Source organism: Gymnodraco acuticeps, unplaced genomic scaffold, assembly GCF_902827175.1.
Source record: "Gymnodraco acuticeps unplaced genomic scaffold, fGymAcu1.1, whole genome shotgun sequence".
In the NCBI taxonomy this organism is placed as follows: Eukaryota; Metazoa; Chordata; class Actinopteri; order Perciformes; family Bathydraconidae; genus Gymnodraco; species Gymnodraco acuticeps.
Window position 1 is genome coordinate 376390 of NW_022992341.1, and position 19967 is coordinate 396356.

Consider the following 19967-nt stretch of genomic DNA (forward strand, 5'->3'; position numbering starts at 1 on the left):
TTAAACTGCATAATGAGTTCCATCATTAAAAGTAGCTTTGGTGAGAATTCATTACAGTTTGATTGTGTGAGAAACACCGCCCTACCTGCAGAGTGTTACGGTTGCAGGATGTGAAGCTTCACTCATATTTAAATGTAAGAAGAGGGGGCTGGGCTGCCGGCCTCCAGCTGTTCCTTTGATGTTGCTTAATCGTTGCCTGTTCCCTGCTGAACACGCCATGATTAGCAGGTCAATACCCCAGCATGTCACTTTGTTAAGCACTTATTACCAGCAGAGAGCACAGTCATACGGTGAGGCTGAAAGACATCCATTTGGCTCTAAAAAAACCTCTGAATTATATCAGACATGAGAGGATTTGTTTTGCATTTTATGTTTTATTAAAGGTCCCCTATTAAGCAAAATCCACGTGTTCATGTCTCTTCTACATCAACATGTGTCCCCTCTTCTTCACGTCTCTTCTACATCAACATGTGTCCCCTCTTCTTCATGTCTCCTCTACATCAACATGTGTCCCCTCTTCTTCACGTCTCTTCTACATCAACATGTGTCCCCTCTTCTTCATGTCTCTTCTACATCAACATGTGTCCCCTCTTCTTCATGTCTCTTCTACATCAACATGTGTCCCCTCTTCTCCATGTCTCTTCTACATCAACATGTGTCCCCTCTTCTTCACGTCTCTTCTACATCAACATGTGTCCCCTCTTCTTCATGTCTCTTCTACATCAACATGTGTCCCCTCTTCTTCACGTCTCTTCTACATCAACATGTGTCCCCTCTTCTTCATGTCTCTTCTACATCAACATGTGTCCCCTCTTCTCCATGTCTCTTCTACATCAACATGTGTCCCCTCTTCTTCATGTCTCTTCTACATCAACATGTGTCCCCTCTTCTCCATGTCTCTTCTACATCAACATGTGTCCCCTCTTCTTCATGTCTCTTCTACATCAACACGTGTCCCCTCTTCTTCATGTCTCTTCTACATCAACATGTGTCCCCTCTTCTTCATGTCTCTTCTACATCAACATGTGTCCCCTCTTCTTCATGTCTCCTCTACATCAACATGTGTCCCCTCTTCTTCATGTCTCTTCTACATCAACATGTGTCCCCTCTTCTCCATGTCTCTTCTACATCAACATGTGTCCCCTCTTCTTCATGTCTCTTCTACATCAACACGTGTCCCCTCTTCTTCATGTCTCTTCTACATCAACATGTGTCCCCTCTTCTTCATGTCTCTTCTTCATCAACATGTGTCCCCTCTTCTTCAATGTCTCTTCTACATCAACATGTGTCCCCTCTTCTTCATGTCTCTTCTACATCAACATGTGTCCCCTCTTCTTCATGTCTCTTCTACATCAACATGTGTCCCCTCTTCTTCACGTCTCTTCTACATCAACATGTGTCCCCTCTTCTTCATGTCTCTTCTACATCAACATGTGTCCCCTCTTCTTCATGTCTCTTCTACATCAACATGTGTCCCCTCTTCTTCATGTCATCAATGTCCTACATCAACATGTGTCCCCTCTTCTTCATGTCTCTTCTACATCAACACGTGTCCCCTCTTCTTCATGTCACTTCTACATCAACAACGTGTCCCCTCTTCTTCATGTCTCTTCTACATCAACACGTGTCCCCTCTTCTTCATGTCTCTTCTACATCAACACGTGTCCCCTCTTCTTCATGTCTCTTCTACATCAACATGTGTCCCCTCTTCTTCATGTCTATTCTACATCAACATGTGTCCCCTCTTCTTCATGTCTCTTCTACATCAACATGTGTCCCCTCTTCTTCATGTCTCTTCTACATCAACATGTGTCCCCTCTTCTTCATGTCTCTTCTACATCAACATGTGTCCCCTCTTCTTCATGTCTATTCTACATCAACATGTGTCCCCTCTTCTTCATGTCTCTTCTACATCAACATGTGTCCCCTCTTCTTCATGTCTATTCTACATCAACATGTGTCCCCTCTTCTTCATGTCTCTTCTACATCAACATGTGTCCCCTCTTCTTCATGTCTCTTCTACATCAACATGTGTCCCCTCTTCTTCATGTCTATTCTATATCAACATGTGTCCCCTCTTCTTCATGTCTCTTCTACATCAACATGTGTCCCCTCTTCTTCATGTCTCTTCTACATCAACATGTGTCCCCTCTTCTTCATGTCTCTTCTACATCAACATGTGTCCCCTCTTCTTCATGTCTATTCTACATCAACATGTGTCCCCTCTTCTTCATGTCTCTTCTACATCAACATGTGTCCCCTCTTCTTCATGTCTCTTCTACATCAACACGTGTCCCCTCTTCTTCATGTCTCTTCTACATCAACATGTGTCCCCTCTTCTTCATGTCTCTTCTACATCAACATGTGTCCCCTCTTCTTCATGTCTCTTCTACATCAACATGTGTCCCCTCTTCTTCATGTCTCTTCTACATCAACATGTGTCCCCTCTTCTTCATGTCTCTTCTACATCAACATGTGTCCCCTCTTCTTCATGTCTCTTCTACATCAACATGTGTCCCCTCTTCTTCATGTCTCTTCTACATCAACATGTGTCCCCTCTTCTCCATGTCTCTTCTACATCAACATGTGTCCCCTCTTCTTCATGTCTCTTCTACATCAACATGTGTCCCCTCTTCTTCATGTCTCTTCTACATCAACATGTGTCCCCTCTTCTTCATGTCTCTTCTACATCAACATGTGTCCCCTCTTCTTCATGTCTCTTTTACATCAACATGTGTCCCCTCTTCTTCATGTCTCTTCTACATCAACATGTGTCCCCTCTTCTTCATGTCTCTTCTACATCAACATGTGTCCCCTCTTCTTCATGTCTCTTCTACATCAACATGTGTCCCCTCTTCTTCATGTCTCTTCTACATCAACATGTGTCCCCTCTTCTTCATGTCTCTTCTACATCAACATGTGTCCCCTCTTCTTCATGTCTCTTCTACATCAACATGTGTCCCCTCTTCTTCATGTCTCTTCTACATCAACATGTGTCCCCTCTTCTTCATGTCTCTTCTACATCAACATGTGTCCCCTCTTCTTCATGTCTCTTCTACATCAACATGTGTCCCCTCTTCTTCATGTCTCTTCTACATCAACATGTGTCCCCTCTTCTTCATGTCTCTTCTACATCAACATGTGTCCCCTCCTCTTCTTCATGTCTCTTCTACATCAACATGTGTCCCCTCTGTGGAAAGAGACTCTGAAAGTTTCAGGAACAAAGATTCTCTCTCTTTTTGATCCATTTCTATAAAAACCTGTCTGAAAATGAGCTGATCAGGTTTTGGCCACTTTATGATGTCATAACGATGTTTTGTCTTGTGTAACCATTAGCCAATCAGCAACCAAGGTAACCCCCCTCCCCTTATCACCTGAATCTCCTCCTAGAGTACCATTGAGTTCTTTGTAACCAAATATCTCTTATGCCCCTTTCACACCAACGCGTTTTCAGCTCCGGCTCGGAGCTAGAGCCTGAAAAGTACCGTTTTGTTCCTCTTCACACCGCAGCGGCGCCGCCTCTTAGCTCCGGAATCCGGTTAGTTTCCAGCTCCAAAAAATTGTCTGTCTAGCAAGCAAGATTCCGGAGCTAAGAGGCGGCGCCGCTTACGTCTCTCTTACGTCGAGGCAGGGGCGGGGGGCAGGGGCATGGGCGGGATCAACCTCCTGAAGACCGCAAAGAAGTCTTGAATTTCGCATGTGATGTTTGTAACGTTCCAAGTAAAGTCGTCCGATGCCTTCCATTTCGTTTCGTAAGAGGATAACCAAAGCGAACAGCGCTTCAATACAATCAGCCATTGTTGTTGTTGTCGATGTGAGGGATTTCCGCGCGGTTTGGCACGTAAACGATGAGGCAATGACGCAGCACCACCCCGGCTCTGTGCGGTGTGAACAGAGCGGGAGCAGAAAAGGGAAACCGGAGCTGAACCAGAAAAGCTCTAGCACGGAGCGAGAATGGGAAACGCGCTGGTGTGAAAGCCGCAACAGAGGGGCTCCTTATTTTGTAAAGTAACAGACAGAGAATCAGCACTTTGGAAACAGGGCAGAGGGGATTATGGGTAATGCTGCAATGATCTGTTTGGGGTTTCAGCCAATCAGAGAGGTTTTTTTAAATATATTTCTATATATCTGAGACCTGTGATATATGCCTAAAAATAGCATAATAGGAGACCTTTAACATACGATGAGATAAGATGGAACTTTATTTATCCCCTTGGGGAAATCAGGCGTTTATAGCAGCAACAGGGTCAGAGTGAAAACAAAGGATTCACACAAGGTACAAATAAAGACAACATATAATACAAATTCAGCAAGTGATAAAGTAACTATTGAAACAAGATGTCACAGTAAAAAGTTGAGCATTTGTATGAACATGTTAAATATATTTACACACGTGTGCAGATGTTCAGCTCCGCAGCGCTTGTGTGTTTGCATGATTCCCAAAGGTTGCTGAGTGCAGCTGTGTTTCCTCACAGCTTTTGTTCCTCCTCCAAACCCCCGCCTACACATTGTCTTTCTAAAAGGACCAACAATGATCTTATTCTACTGATAGTCCATCCCACTCTTTACTCTCTCTCTTTCTTTTCAAATACCACCGAAATCCAGAGATGGAAAATTGGTTACAAGCAATCAAAACTGAGGAGGGTTCAAGGGTGTTATGTGTCGTACGCACAATAGACACAGCGTAGTCTTGGCAGTGGAAGTCTTCTGTCTGAAACATACGATAAACTAAAACATAAATACAATACACAACAGGGTTCAAGTAAGTTGCAGGGAAAATACACGTGTGCGTAAAATTAGAACAAGATACAAGTAAAGAAAGAATAGTGACTGCATATTGTGATTATATTGTATCACAAATGTTTGTGTACAAATATGAACACAAGTGTATTGTGACTCTTCACAGAGAGCAGGAGCTTATAGGTCTTATATCCTGTGAAGAAATAACCAGGAGAAGTTATGTAGAAACTATTTCATAACGTCAGTTCTAAAAAATAGTTGCACATGATGTTATGTGATGGATGGATGTTCATTTTGACAAATTGAGATACTGCCTTCAAAGACATTTTAGCAGCATCTTGATATTACGCAATCTAAAAAATCTAAATCTTCTCCTTTTGATGTCTTCAGTAAATGTGAAACTTACTTTCATATTGAAACATTTTCATGAAATCACAGAGTGGCAGTTCACAAATCCACCGAGGCACCAAACCTTCATATCCAATCAGTACCGAGGATAAGAGATGAGCTTTTAGCCCTCTTCACAGAGATCAGGAGTTTAACGGTCTCATATCCTGTGAATAAAAACAACAAATTAAGTAGAAGCTATTTCATAACTTCCAAAGAATAGTTGCATATGATGTTATGGATAGTGTCTGGTCTTCAACCTTCCTAAATTTTCCCACACCACTCCGCTCCTCCGCTCCCTTCACTGGCTTCCGGTAACTGCTAGAATCCACTTCAAGACACTGGTACTTGCTTACCATGCTGCGAATGGATCTGGCCCTTCCTACATCCAGGACATGGTTAAACCGTACACCCCAGCGCGTGCACTACGCTCTGCATCAGCCAAACGGCTCGCTGCATCCGCACTGCGAGGGGGACCCAAGTTCCCATCGGCGAAAACACGTGGGTTTGCTGTCCTGGCTCCAGGATGGTGGAATGAGCTCCCCATTGACATCAGGACAGCAGATAGCTTACACACCTTCCGGCGCAAACTGAAAACTCATCTCTTTCGACTCCACTTCGAGCGTTAGAACTATTAACAAAGCACTTATATACTAATAAAGGACTGGCTTATCTAAAGCCAGTTGAGTAGCACTTGAAATGTTTTTGCTCTATGAAGCCTGATGTACTTATATGATTCTGTTTTCTTCAAGGTTGTATCTTGTTGGTCGAACGCACTTATTGTAAGTCGCTTTGGATAAAAGCGTCAGCTAAATGCAATGTAATGTAATAATGGATGGATGTTCATTTTGACAAATTGAGATACTGCCTTCAAACACATTTTAGCAGCTAATGAGCCAAGAGCAGCAGATTGATATTACGTGATTTGCCAAGAATCTAAATGTTCTCCTTTTGATGTCTTCTGTAAATGTGAAACTTACTTTCACATTAAATCATTTTCATGAAATCACAGAGTGCCAGTTCACAAATCCACCGAGGCACCAGACCATTCAGAGCCACCAAACCTTCAGTGCCGAGGATAAGAGATGAGTTTTTAACCCTCTTCACAGAGATCAGGAGTTTAATATATAGTCTTATATCCTGTGAATAAAAACAACAAATGAAGTAGAAACGTTCATAACTTCCAAAGAATAGTTGTATATGATGTTATTGATAATGGATGGATGTGCATTTTGACATATTGAGATACTGCTGTAGTGCCTTCAAACACATTTGAGCAGCTAATGAGCCAAAAGCAGCAGATTGATATGATGAGAGATGAGTTTTTAATGGAGAGAGTGTCACACACATCTCCTCTCTAACGCTGCAGTGTTTGGTCTCGGCTCTCTGAAGGTTATGTCCCTCCTTCGTAGCATCTGGACTATTTGGTCGCCTTGAACACATTTCCCACTCACATTGCTCAGCTGCAGCCAAACAGAAACAAATCCCAAGGCTGCTGGTTAGCCTCGCTGATATTAAAATCCCTCTCTGAGTTCCAAGGACCTGAGACTACCCCCCCTTTACCACCGGAGCATTTCCAGGCCAGTGGCAGATTGTGGTGATTTCACGTGAGCCATTCAAGATTCAAGGCGATAGGGACTTGGCTTGGCAACTGGAAGGTCACCAGTTCAAGTCCCGGCAAGACCAAGTGCTACCGAGGTGTCCCTGAGCAAGGCACCGTTCCCCACACTGCTCCCCGGGCGCCGTTCAAAATGGCAGCACACTGCTCCTAACACTAGGATGGGTCAAATGCAGAGAAACTATTTCCCCACGAGGGATTAATAAAAGTCCATCTTATCTTAGTGCAAGAAGCCATTTGAGCTTTTGGCTGCAAAACTCCAGCCTGAACTATCTTCTCGTCTGGAGTCAAGTTTCAAGGCTTCTTGGTCATGTGCACATTAGCTACAGTGTAGATATGGCAATGAACAACTGAAGTCACAGGCTCCTCAAACAGAGCAACATGAATATATATAGGACATAAAACTAATAAAACCAATACAAATAGTGACATAAATAGATATCAAATAGTGCAAGAGAATGTTTTGAGATGTGCAAGTAAATACAAATACAATTGCAAGAAGAGTATACACGTAAATGGAATAGGATGTATAGATAAATAATTTGCAAACAGATGAATGTTATGGATGTTCTTAAGTTCTTAAAAATCCCTAGGAGCCAGGTCAGGAGGTCACTGTTTACATTATATCTAAATGATGTGTGTGGTCGTCAACTTTTCAATCTCTTTGTGAATGCTTCTGCAACAACTTCTACTCTCTCTGTGTAATGTTACTCACGCAGATCAAGCTTGTAGTTTATGCAGCTCTTGGTGTTTCAGAGCAGTTTGGACACACGAAAAACTGGTCGACATCGGCTCCAAACTGACCCTGAAAACACCTCAGTGGAAAAGGGCCCCCGAGGCTACATCTCTATAAGAGAAGGAGGAAGAACCTTTACATACTGATATACACCTGAACATCAGCAGGAGAGGACTCTTTAAAGTAGAGACACTACATACTGATATACACCTGAACATCAGCAGGAGAGGACTCTTTAAAGTAGAGACACTACATACTGATATACACCTGAACATCAGCAGGAGAGGACTCTTTAAAGTAGAGACACTACCTACTGATATACACCTGAACATCAGCAGGAGAGGACTCTTTAAAGTAGAGACACTACATACTGATATACACCTGAACATCAGCAGCAGAGGACTCTTTAAAGTAGAGACACTACATACTGATATACACCTGAACATCAGCAGGAGAGGACTCTTTAAAGTAGAGACACTACATACTGAAATACACCTGAACATCAGCAGGAGAGGACTCTTTAAAGTAGAGACACTACATACTGATATACACCTGAACATCAGCAGGAGAGGACTCTTTAAAGTAGAGACACTACCTACTGATATACACCTGAACATCAGCAGGAGAGGACTCTTTAAAGTAGAGACACTACATACTGATATACACCTGAACATCAGCAGGAGAGGACTCTTTAAAGTAGAGACACTACATACTGATATACACCTGAACATCAGCAGGAGAGGACTCTTTAAAGTAGAGACACTACATACTGATATACACCTGAACATCAGCAGGAGAGGACTCTTTAAAGTAGAGACACTACATACTGATATACACCTGAACATCAGCAGGAGAGGACTCTTTAAAGTAGAGACACTACATACTGATATACACCTGAACATGAGCAGGAGAGGACTCTTTAAAGTAGAGACACTACATACTGATATACACCTGAACATCAGCAGGAGAGGACTCTTTAAAGTAGAGACACTACATACTGATATACACCTGAACATCAGCAGGAGAGGACTCTTTAAAGTAGATACACTACATACTGATATACACCTGAACATCAGCAGGAGAGGACTCTTTAAAGTAGATACACTACATACTGATATACACCTGAACATTAGCAGGAGAGGACTCTTTAAAGTAGAGACACTACATGCTGATATACACCTGAACATCAGCAGGAGAGGACTCTTTAAAGTAGAGACACTACATACTGATATACACCTGAACATCAGCAGGAGAGGACTCTTTAAAGTAGAGACACTATATACTGATATACACCTGAACATCAGCAGGAGAGGACTCTTTAAAGTAGAGACACTACATACTGATATACACCTGAACATCAGCAGGAGAGTACTCTTTAAAGTAGAGACACTACATACTGATATACACCTGAACATCAGCAGGAGAGGACTCTTTAAAGTAGATACACTACATACTGATATACACCTGAACATCAGCAGGAGAGGACTCTTTAAAGTAGAGACACTACATACTGATATACACCTGAACATCAGCAGGAGAGGACTCTTTAAAGTAGAGACACTAGATACTGATATACACCTGAACATCAGCAGGAGAGGACTCTTTAAAGTAGAGACACAACATACTGATATACACCTGAACATCAGCAGGAGAGGACTCTTTAAAGTAGAGACACTACATACATATACACCTGAAGATCAGCAGGAGAGGACTCTTTAAAGTAGAGACACTACATACATATACACCTGAAGATCAGCAGGAGAGGACTCTTTAAAGTAGAGACACTACATACATATACACCTGAAGATCAGCAGGAGAGGACTCTTTAAAGTAGAGACACTACATACTGATATACACCTGAACATCAACAGGAGAGGACACTTTAAAGTAGAGACACTACATACTGATATACACCTGAACATCAGCAGGAGAGGACTCTTTAAAGTAGAGACACTAAAAGCTTTAACCTTCACTGGACAGGTGTTCATGTTGGAGAAAAGATGGCAGCACTGGGAAGATGAAGTGGGATGAGTTTTGCATTCACACAATACAGTTGAGGAACATATATAAATATTAGGGCTGTCAGTCGATTAAAATATTTAATCGCGATTAATTGCAAATTAATCGCACATTTTTGCACCTTAGAGGAATATTTTTCAAGTTTTTAAGACTCTTATCATATGAGTGGACAAATATGCTTTATGCAAATGTTTAAATATATGTTATTATGTTAAAATAATTAGTGGCGTTAATTTTTTTTTGCGTTAACTTGACAGCCCTAGTAAATATACATTGATTGAGTGCAAGTGGTTTCTAGGAACCCTAATGGTTTCTAAGCTTGAAAAGCCTCAGCCCCATTTTGCTAGACCTGACCATTCTCTTGTTTTTTACAATCAGAAATAGAATCAGAAATACTTTGTTTATCCCGTGGGAAAATTGGGTTTTGTGATAGTTACTTAATTTTAAAATACAAAATAAATAATATATGAATAACATTGGAATTTAAAACACAAATGTAAAATAATATATTATGAAAATATGTATTTAAACAAAGTAAAAATGTGAAATAAAAAAGATAATATAAATGATATCAAAGATATTTATACAAACAGGGACATTGGCTTGATTTGAAGCATTTGATTAGAATTAAATTAAATCAAAATATGTATACAAGCATTAGAAATAGAAGAATAAATATGTGGATATTTTAATATATATGCAGTTAACAATGATAAGGCTGGAAAACTCCAAATGAACCGAGACACACATCTTACCTGCAGCATAATAATTATTGACTTAAAAAAACAACTAACGCTGACTTTCTAATGTTTTACCTGACGAGATTTAAACAAGAATCCCGTAAAATCTGTTCTCTACTTCCATGATATTTTGTGAAACATATTACTCATGTAAACATTTGAAATAAAAGGAAAAGGCAAATATAATATACAAATGTGTATAAAACATATGAAGTTAATGTTATGATGTGAAATTAATACAAAAATAGTACAATATTTATGTAAACCTAGGAATTTAATGTAAAATTCTTCACATAATTATATAAATAAGAGAAGTTCAAGTATAAATGTGAAATACAAGGATAAAATAAAGAAATAGAAAATACAAATATTTACATAAACATAAAGGTCCTTACACAACGGACCGATTTTGGCCGTCGATAGATGTGTGGCCGTCGATGAGCGTCCTGTCGCCCTTCTCAGATTGTTGTGTCCCGCACCGTTGTATCCTTTCTGCCGTGCCGACACTTTCCGCCGCTGTCGGTAAAAGGCAAAGGCCGTCGGCTAAAGAAATCACTCTGATTGGCTGTTCAGATAGCGAATCAGTGCATGAGAAGCGAAACGGAAGTGAGGGACCCAAAGAAACGATTAAGAAGGAACATCTGAGATTGAATTGAACTCCAGCTCTCGACTCAGGTTCGGGAAAGCCCCGTGAGCTTCTCGCTGTAGAGTGACAATGGAACGCACACGCTATTTGTTGTTTGTTTATATCACGCAGTCTGTTCTTCTTCTCTCGGTTATCACGCAGTCTGTCTTCTGGTTGTTGCCTCCTTTGAATGACGAATACACACTACCGCCACCTGCTGGTAAGGAGAGTTATTGCCACTCACGCATGCGCAGTCTGTTCTTCTTCTCTCAGTTATCACGCAGTCTGTCTTCTGGTTGTTGCCTCCTTTGAATGACGAATACACACTACCGCCCCCTGCTGGTAAGGAGAGTTATTGCCACTCACGCATGCGCAGTCTGTTCTTCTTCTCTCAGTTATCACGCAGTCTGTCTTCTGGTTGTTGCCTCCTTTGAATGACGAATACACACTACCGCCACCTGCTGACAAGGAGAGTTATTGCCACTCACGCATGCGCAGTCTGTTCTTCTTCTCTCAGTTATCACGCAGTCTGTCTTCTGGTTGTTGCCTCTTTTGAATGACGAATACACACTACCGCCCCCTGCTGACAAGGAGAGTTATTGCCACTCACGCATGCGCAGTTCGTACGTGCAACTTGGCCGTCGGCTGAAGTCTTTGCGTTGTGTTCCAGTGCGACACATGGACAAAACGCAGAGACGTGAGGCTTTGATGTCAAGTTTGGTGTGTAGGGGCCTTAAGACCTTTGCGTAAAAATGTGAATCAAAAGGATATAATAAAATATAAAAACAAAATGAGTTATAGGACAAATGTACGCATTGACCAATACATACAAAAGTACATATGAGAATCAGGATATTTCAGTATGCAGTGATAAGGCTGGAAAGTTAACAGAGACACACCTATTCCTACCTCACCTGCAGCATGAGATTTATTGACTTAAAAAACAAACTAACGCTGAATTTTTCATGTTTTACCTGACGAGTTTTAAACAAGAGCTAAAAATGCTTCCGTTATCTTCTTCCATGTTATTTCTCATGTAAAGTTGGCCGGTGCTCCAGGACTTTAATCGCACCAGATCCAGTGAGAGCAGCTGCTCATGTCGCCCACACAGGTTGTGCACAGCTTGTTTATGTAATAATAATACTTCACGCCTGTATATCACTAACACACCTTGTTATCTTGAATTCTTGAGCTAAAACTCTCATGGCACTACGAGAAGGAAGCATTTTAAAGAGGCCCTATCATGCTTTTTGGGGTGCTCTCTTTCCTGCAGTGTGTTCTGTAGGTGTTGGTGCATGTTAATGGTCTGCAAAGCCTAAAATTCCTGTCTGAAAAGTGTTGATAAATTGAAGTGTAGAATGGGCGCTGTGTGAAAGAAGTGTAAAACTACTGTATATAAAATAAAATAGATTACAAATTCTCCCCTAAACTCTTCTGCAATGTGCTTTTCTTTTGTTAAATGAGTGCCCCTTTATCGTTCTTTTCCTAATTCACCGTTTAAAAAAAAAGAAATATATATATTTTTCACCCGTGTGTGGATGTATGCAAAAAAACCTTTCGTTTCCTTCAAGAATTCACGTTAAAACCGGAGGAGTAATTGACAAATAACGCTTCTTGGGATTAAATGTTTCTTTTAAAAAGTAGGATTTTAGATAAAAAGCACTGATACAGGAGCAGTTAATCACGTTAGTCCTCCTCCTCTTCTGCGGTCTCTCCGGTTTGTTAATGTGCTAATGATGTGATGAGCAGCTTTTCAAATCAATAAATCACTACAATGTTATCTTTAAGGCTTTTTTGTAACAAGTGTTCTGCAGAGAGAAACTGGCAGACTCCACATACAGTTTTACACCGTGGTATTATTAACATTTGGCATGCAGATATCCAGAGGGAATGGATTGTAGCTCACATCTGGATGCAGAAGTTGTTTTAAATGCATTGAAAGTGGCCATCTGAGATTCCATTTTTTATATTCAGGTTACATTTGCTCTCAGATAAGAGGGGTAAGATTAGGATTTGTTCTTGTTGCTTCAGTTTTGGGGGCTTGTTTGTGCTATACAGACACTATCTAGGCCAGTGGTTCTCAACTGGTGGTTCGCGGACCCGTTTCGAGTGGGTCGCGGATGTGTGAGGGAAGAAATAAACCCTGCTGTGCATGCAGTCGGCGTTGGACTGGAAGTACCGGAGACCATAAACGGTTTTGAAAACATCTGTCACGTAGTGATCATCTTCACAATAAAACGTCTTTGCTGATGTTTTTTCGAGTCTTCTGGCCAATCAGAATCAAGAGTGTTGCCGGAAGTCCCCACGGAGAATAACTTTGAAGGTGGAGTAGGTAATTTTGGAGAAACCAGCTCGAGTGCGCTAAAATGTGAAAATATACAGCCGGAACATATCTGCCACTTCCTCACAGAGCCCCTCCTCCAACACACACGAACGCGCACATGACCAATGAGGGCACGAGATAAGTTTGTGCCCAGATGGAAGGCTGACAGGCAGGTAGGCCATCCAGTTACTTTAGCCGGGCCGGCTCAGATGATTGGTCGTGCTTTTTACAGCGCCACGGCTTCCACAGATGACATTTTGTATGGATTTTGGCATAAAATATTATTAATATGTCGGGTAGTAATATATATATATATATATATATTTCTTCTCAGAGTGTACCAGAATGCGTAGTTTATATGTTCGTATTTCTAAAAATCTGCTGGGGGAGAATCCCCCCAGACCCCCTGCTGGGGTTGGGTTTTCAGCATGTGTGCCTTTTTATATAGTTCAGCTTTGATTCCATCATCTCATTAAACCTTTTTTAAAAGCATACTTTAGTTCTGTGAAGAGATATAAGGGATATATGCGCTGTACTTCACTTTAATTAATATTGTATGCTGAAAAGCGTATATTACAGCACGATTTTTTGTTGAATAGATTTCAGTGCTTCAAAATGTTGGGTCATTCATTGACAAAGTAAAAAGTGGGTCCCGAGGCCTGACCAGTTGAGAACCACTGCTCTAGGCTGTATTCAATTATGCATTTGTGTTACTGAGCTTTCCCTTTGCACAGTGGACACATGCCTCCCTGGCTGGCTCTAAATGTGCCTCGTTAATGGCTGCTTGAAGTTTGTCTTGATATAAACTTGATTAAAACATGTGCTTCCCTACCAGAAGAACACATATTATTGGTATTTTATACTTGCAAATCCATCGATGAAGAGGTATAGGATGCATCGTATCGATATTGTGAGAAATAAGGAGCAACACATGGCAGAATAGTCCGTTTGATTCAGAAAGTCTTTATTGTCAATATAATCGTGCATATCAACGTTTTTGCAGGTTTTCCTAATTTCTCATCATTTTAATATAAACAACACACAGAGAAAACAGTGTTGATAACAGCATTAGCAGCAAAGCTAATTCTGTATAGAAACCAGTAGTTACATTTACGAAACATTTAAATGTAAAGATATAAAATGTACATAATTGGATAGTTATAAAAATATAAATTCATCTTTATATCAGGTGGTCTTTGTCCAAGTCCTTAGTGTGTGTGTGTGTTGGTTTGTGTGCGTGTGTGTGTGCGTGTGTGTGTGTACAATTATTATAAAGTCTTGGTTAGGCAGAGAGGAGCCAACTGTGTCTGCAAGAGCCGCCATCTTAATAATGAATACTAACTTATATTTCTCTAAATATCTGTCTAAGTTTCTGTCTTTCTTTTTTCCATCTCCCCCTCCTTCTCTCTGCAGGGGCGTTGTGTCATCACGGTTCAGCTCGCTGATGAAGAGCTGGCTGAGGATGAGGATGGCGTGGATTACTTCCTGCTGTTCGCTGGCAGCACACAGAGACACTTGACCAGCACCCTAAGGAGCAGCCATGACACCCTGCAGGCGCTGTGTCCCGGTAAGCTGACCCACCCAAAACGCTTGAAGCTTCGCTGTTACGGTCTTATATTTGCACATATATGTGTTAAAAAACAAAGTTTATATGGCCTGCGCTCCCAAGGTTTTATTCAGATGCTGGTTCCTAAAGTGAGAACACAACTGGGTAAAAAAGCTTTTAAATATACTGCCCCTTCTGCTTGGAATAAAGTACAGAAGGAGCTGAAACTGTCAGGTTTGATCACTATGGGGGAATTCAAGTCCATCTTAAAGGAACCATTGGTCGATGTGATTGCTCGTATATCCCATAATTGAAGTTGTTTTCAAATTGTGCCAGTTTTAATGTTTTACAATAGTTTCTTTTATTTGCATATATGGTTTATGTGCCATTTCATTTGTGTTTTACAGCTGAATTTGTCTGCCTGTATCAGGGTGTCCGCGGGGTCTTAAAAAGTATATATCAATTTAGCGAAAATGAAGGCTATTCAAAAGTATTAAATGGCATTTTCCAAGGTATTACATTTTGTAGCTTGTTTTCAATGAGTATATAAATTGTCCAAAGAGGTTGTATTCTAAAGTCTGCCTGAATGTAATCATTGCGTAGGTGTGTAGTGTGATTCTGTGTAGTTTATTTATGGCATCCCGTTGGACTTGACGTCATCTGAACAGGACATCGCACGCTCACTGCTTGATAGCGCGAAGCTCCGTTTACGCTGGTTGTTAAGCAACATCGTTATGGGGAAATGCAAGTCTGCGTCCAAATGGTTGGAAGATAAGGAGGAAGGACAATCAATACTGTATATAGTGAATGTGAGGTGAAGTGTGTCGCCAAGGTAACCGGTTAGAACTCGAAGTGGCGATGAGGTCTTAAAATGTATGGAAAGGGTCTTAAAAAAGGTCTTAAAAGGTTTTACATGTGACTTCAGGATTCCTGCATATACCCTGTGTCTTGTTTTGTGTTCATTTGTTGTAAATGTTGTTCATGCTGCCCTCTTGGCCAGGTCGCTCTTGAAAAATTGATTTGAATCTCAATGACACTTTTACCTGGTTAAGTAAAGGATATATAAATTACTCCCAATGCACCTGTGGGAAAGCAGCTCCACCTACAGTGATGGAGGCATGATGAATCTATTTTTAATCCTGCTGTCATGCATCAGAGAAAGATGTCTGGTCTGAGGATAGAAAGATGTCTGAAAGGTTTTCTTATCCATATAAATAATATCAACTTAAGGTTTTAATGGCAACAAAACAAAAACACTTTTAAACTGCAAGTGACTACAACAATGTATATTTATGAATTGTATACAGAAGAGGATTGGGGCCAGGTATCAAATATGTGTTGAGATCTGACCACGAGTGAATGTGTTTTTAAAGTTCTGAGATTAAAGTCTGAACTCTGAGGGAAAAAGTCTAGCTTGAATAGTCTTGTAAATTCAGAATGTAATCACTTTCCTGTAATGCAGCCTGTAAAACCAGTCAAATACAATCAATATATCTAAAATCTAAGACAATATGGAGTCTCATATCACAACCTGGGGGCAAATGCGTCAAAAGAAGTTAAAATAAAGGAAATATATTCTTAAAAAGCCCCAAAATAAAAACAGCAAGAACTGCTTTAGTTGTTAATTCTCTATAGCCATTATGTGCTATAGCTCAAACGAACATTACAGGGTGCTAAAGAATGCCAAAATATATTCAAAAAAATATATTTATGTTGAGGAAGGTGGTGGTGTGATTCTTCTTCCCATCCCACAGAAAGCATAGGGCATGGAGTTATTACAGCAGTGGAAGAAAGTCGAAAGTGATAAATCATTAATCATCCACCTCCACTGACCTGGCTTTAAAACCAATGTTGTGTGTTGGAGAGAAATCACCTCATTTTACTTTTTATGGAGCCCAGCTCGTTCATCATCTCTCCTCTTGGAGCTCATCCCATTTGTTCTATACTTGCCACATTTAAAATGTTCAGACAGCGCAGAAGTCGGAGATGCTTCCTGTGAGATGAATAAGCAGCAACAGTGAGTAAATGGGTCGTAGAAATACAGAATACTTGCAAACCTGTAATATAAATCAATGGTAGCAACATGGTCGGAAAGGCATTAAATATAAGCTACAGCACGGTCACATGACTTCACGTCACCACCGCTAAGCTAAATATGGCTAATGTTGGGCTATAGGAACTACAGCACGGCCACATGACTTCAGGTCACCACCGCTAAGCTAAAGGCGGCTAATGTTGGGCTATAAAGGAACTACATCACGGTCACATGACTTCACGTCACCACCGCTAAGCTAAAGGCGGCTAATGTTGGGCTATAAAGGAACTACATCACGGTCACATGACTTCACGTCACCACCGCTAAGCTAAAGGCGGCTAATGTTGGGCTATAAAGGAACTACAGCACGGCATGACTTCACGTCACCACCGCTAAGCCAAAGGTGGCTAATGTTGGGCTATAAAGGAACTACAGCACGGCCACATGACTTCACGTCACCACCGCTAAGCTAAAGGTGGCTAATGTTGGGCTATAAAGGAACTACATCACGGTCACATGACTTCACGTCACCACCGCTAAGCTAAAGGTGGCTAATGTTGGGCTATATAGGAACTACAGCACGGTCATATGACTTCACGTCACCACCGCTAAGCTAAAGGCGGCTAATGTTGGGCTATAAAGGAACTACAGCACGGCATGACTTCACGTCACCACCGCTAAGCCAAAGGTGGCTAATGTTGGGCTATAAAGGAACTACAGCACGGCCACATGACTTCACGTCACCACCGCTAAGCTAAAGGTGGCTAATGTTGGGCTATAAAGGAACTACATCACGGTCACATGACTTCACGTCACCACCGCTAAGCTAAAGGTGGCTAATGTTGGGCTATATAGGAACTACAGCACGGTCATATGACTTCACGTCACCACCGCTAAGCTAAAGGTGGCTAATGTTGGGCTATATAGGAACTACAGCACGGCCACATGACTTCACGTCACCACCGCTAAGCTAAAGGTGGCTAATGTTGGGCTATAAAGGAACTACAGCACGGCCACATGACTTCATGTCACCACTGCTAAGCTAAAGGCGGCTAATGTTGGGCTATAAAGGAACTACATCACGGTCACATGACTTCACGTCACCACCGCTAAGCTAAAGGCGGCTAATGTTGGGCTATAAAGGAACTACATCACGGTCACATGACTTCACGTCACCACCGCTAAGCTAAAGGCGGCTAATGTTGGGCTATAAAGGAACTACAGCACGGCCACATGACTTCATGTCACCACTGCTAAGCTACATTTGGCTAATGTTGGGCGTGATGACATTTAGTCGTCTCATTTAGACTCTTGATAGCATCAACCGTGTTGAATTCACCAGTGGGGGATTTACTGACATATTTGATGTCTTAGAACAAAACTTAAAAATCTCTTCACAGACCTTATTTCATGCTCACAACCACAAAAATACAATCAAAAACCAATTGATTTCCAGACCAGGGAACAGGAAGTGCTAAAATGCAGACTCATTTCCGAGTTTAGGAATCATCCTTGCACCAGTCTGTTAAGTGTCAGGATTTCAGTCGGTAAAAGAGAAGGTGGAACATGTTCAATTTGTTATCTTGTTAAGAGCTCGGCTGAATTACAGCCATCAGAGGGGGGGGGGGGGGGGGGGGGGGGTGGAGGAGGTGTTGCTCTCCACTCACAGATTAGCTCTGCTTCACCGCTCCCTCCATCAGTCCAGCTCAGGAGGAACGTCCTGTGACCAAGCACAAGGTCGTGGGATACAATTTCCAAATGGCATGGGAAAAATGGCTTCAGATACACCGAAACACTACTATGGACTGGAATGGGTGCCATTGAGCAAGGCATTTGCTCATTTTCAGGATCATACTTTACGTCCTTTTAGTATTTTGGGTTTCTACAAGAACAAGAGTACTAACCCTGGCTTCCGAGTGGTTTCCCTAAGAGATATAGTGCAATCTTGCAAAGGTAGTTATAGTAGCCTTTGGTTGAGATACTCAGATAGGGTGTACATTATTTAAATGAACCTGCACAATGTGTTGTGAAAAGTGTTTACAAATTAAAGTATTATGCTAAAATGTGCTAGCCGAAACTATCTAACAACAAAATAGCTTATGCCCAAAACACATTTATTTTAAACTCATGGAAGATGTAGCCATATACACAGACTGCTCCTATAGGATATAGATAATTTATTTGTGTATTGTGAAAAGTGTTTAAAAACTACAGTATATGCTAAATATAACTTCACAGTATCCTTGCTAGCTGAAAACAAGCTAACATCGACTAACGTGTGCTCATGCAACACAGGGACATAGCAACATCGCGTTAACTAGCTAACAACACAATTGCTTATTCCAAAACACATGTAACTTTATAAAAGGCACATTTTAAACACATGGAAGATGTAATCATATGCAGTACACAGACAGACTGATAGATGATAGCCAATGTATTTGTTTAAAACTACAGCATATTCTCCATGCTGTAACACCTCCTCCCAGTCTTTTTTCTCACCCTGTCTTGTTGTGTCCCCCCTTTTGTTGTCTCTTAGCCCACGACTGCTGCGAGGCGGTGTTTGTCACCCTGTGTTCAGCGGGCCGCGGCCCCCCCGAGGATCTGAACCCGGGTCATGTGACGCCGCTGGGCGAGCATCGATTCAGCTTCGTCCAGGATTTGGCTTTTGACATGGCCCAGTTCCTGGTGAGCATAAAGACCAAATCATTTCCAATGGAGCTGAAAAATAAGTCTCAAAGTCAACTTTATTGTCAATCTTTCAGTTTGTGTGCACAGAGATCGAAATACCGTTTCCCACAATCCCGAATACAAATATATATAAAAAGATGTATATATATGATTAGATTAGAATCTTTAATGACCACACAGCCAGGCTGCTGGAATTCGTGTTCAGTGCAGATTATTACATTATTACATAATAATTACATTATTATATCTCAATAGCAATCTTTATTTATTTATATAGCACATTTAAAACAACCTCAGTTGACCAAAAGTGCTGTACAGGCAGTAAATACAATATATAATAACACAATGGGAATACAAAATAATAATTAAAAACATGTAAAAATGTTATGTTCAACTAGTATTAAAAGCCAGTGCAAAGAGGTGAGTATACCTAAAACCTATATATACACAATCAACAGACATGTATATGCACACATTAAGACATAAATAAAGACACAACAATCAATA

At 41.1% G+C, this 19967-nt stretch overlaps 1 protein-coding gene across 5 annotated transcripts in view; it reads left to right on the forward strand.

The window, feature by feature from the left end:
- The window catches only part of LOC117541525 (A-kinase anchor protein 13-like), a gene marked incomplete at its 3' end in the record, with an annotated part of 76556 nt that overhangs the window by 35016 nt on the left and 21573 nt on the right, over window positions 1-19967 (forward strand). For all 5 annotated transcript variants that reach the window (XM_034208712.1, XM_034208711.1, XM_034208710.1 and 2 more), the window contains 2 exon segments: window positions 14602-14755; window positions 19309-19457. In XM_034208712.1, the coding sequence (XP_034064603.1) occupies window positions 14602-14755; window positions 19309-19457 (303 nt within the window).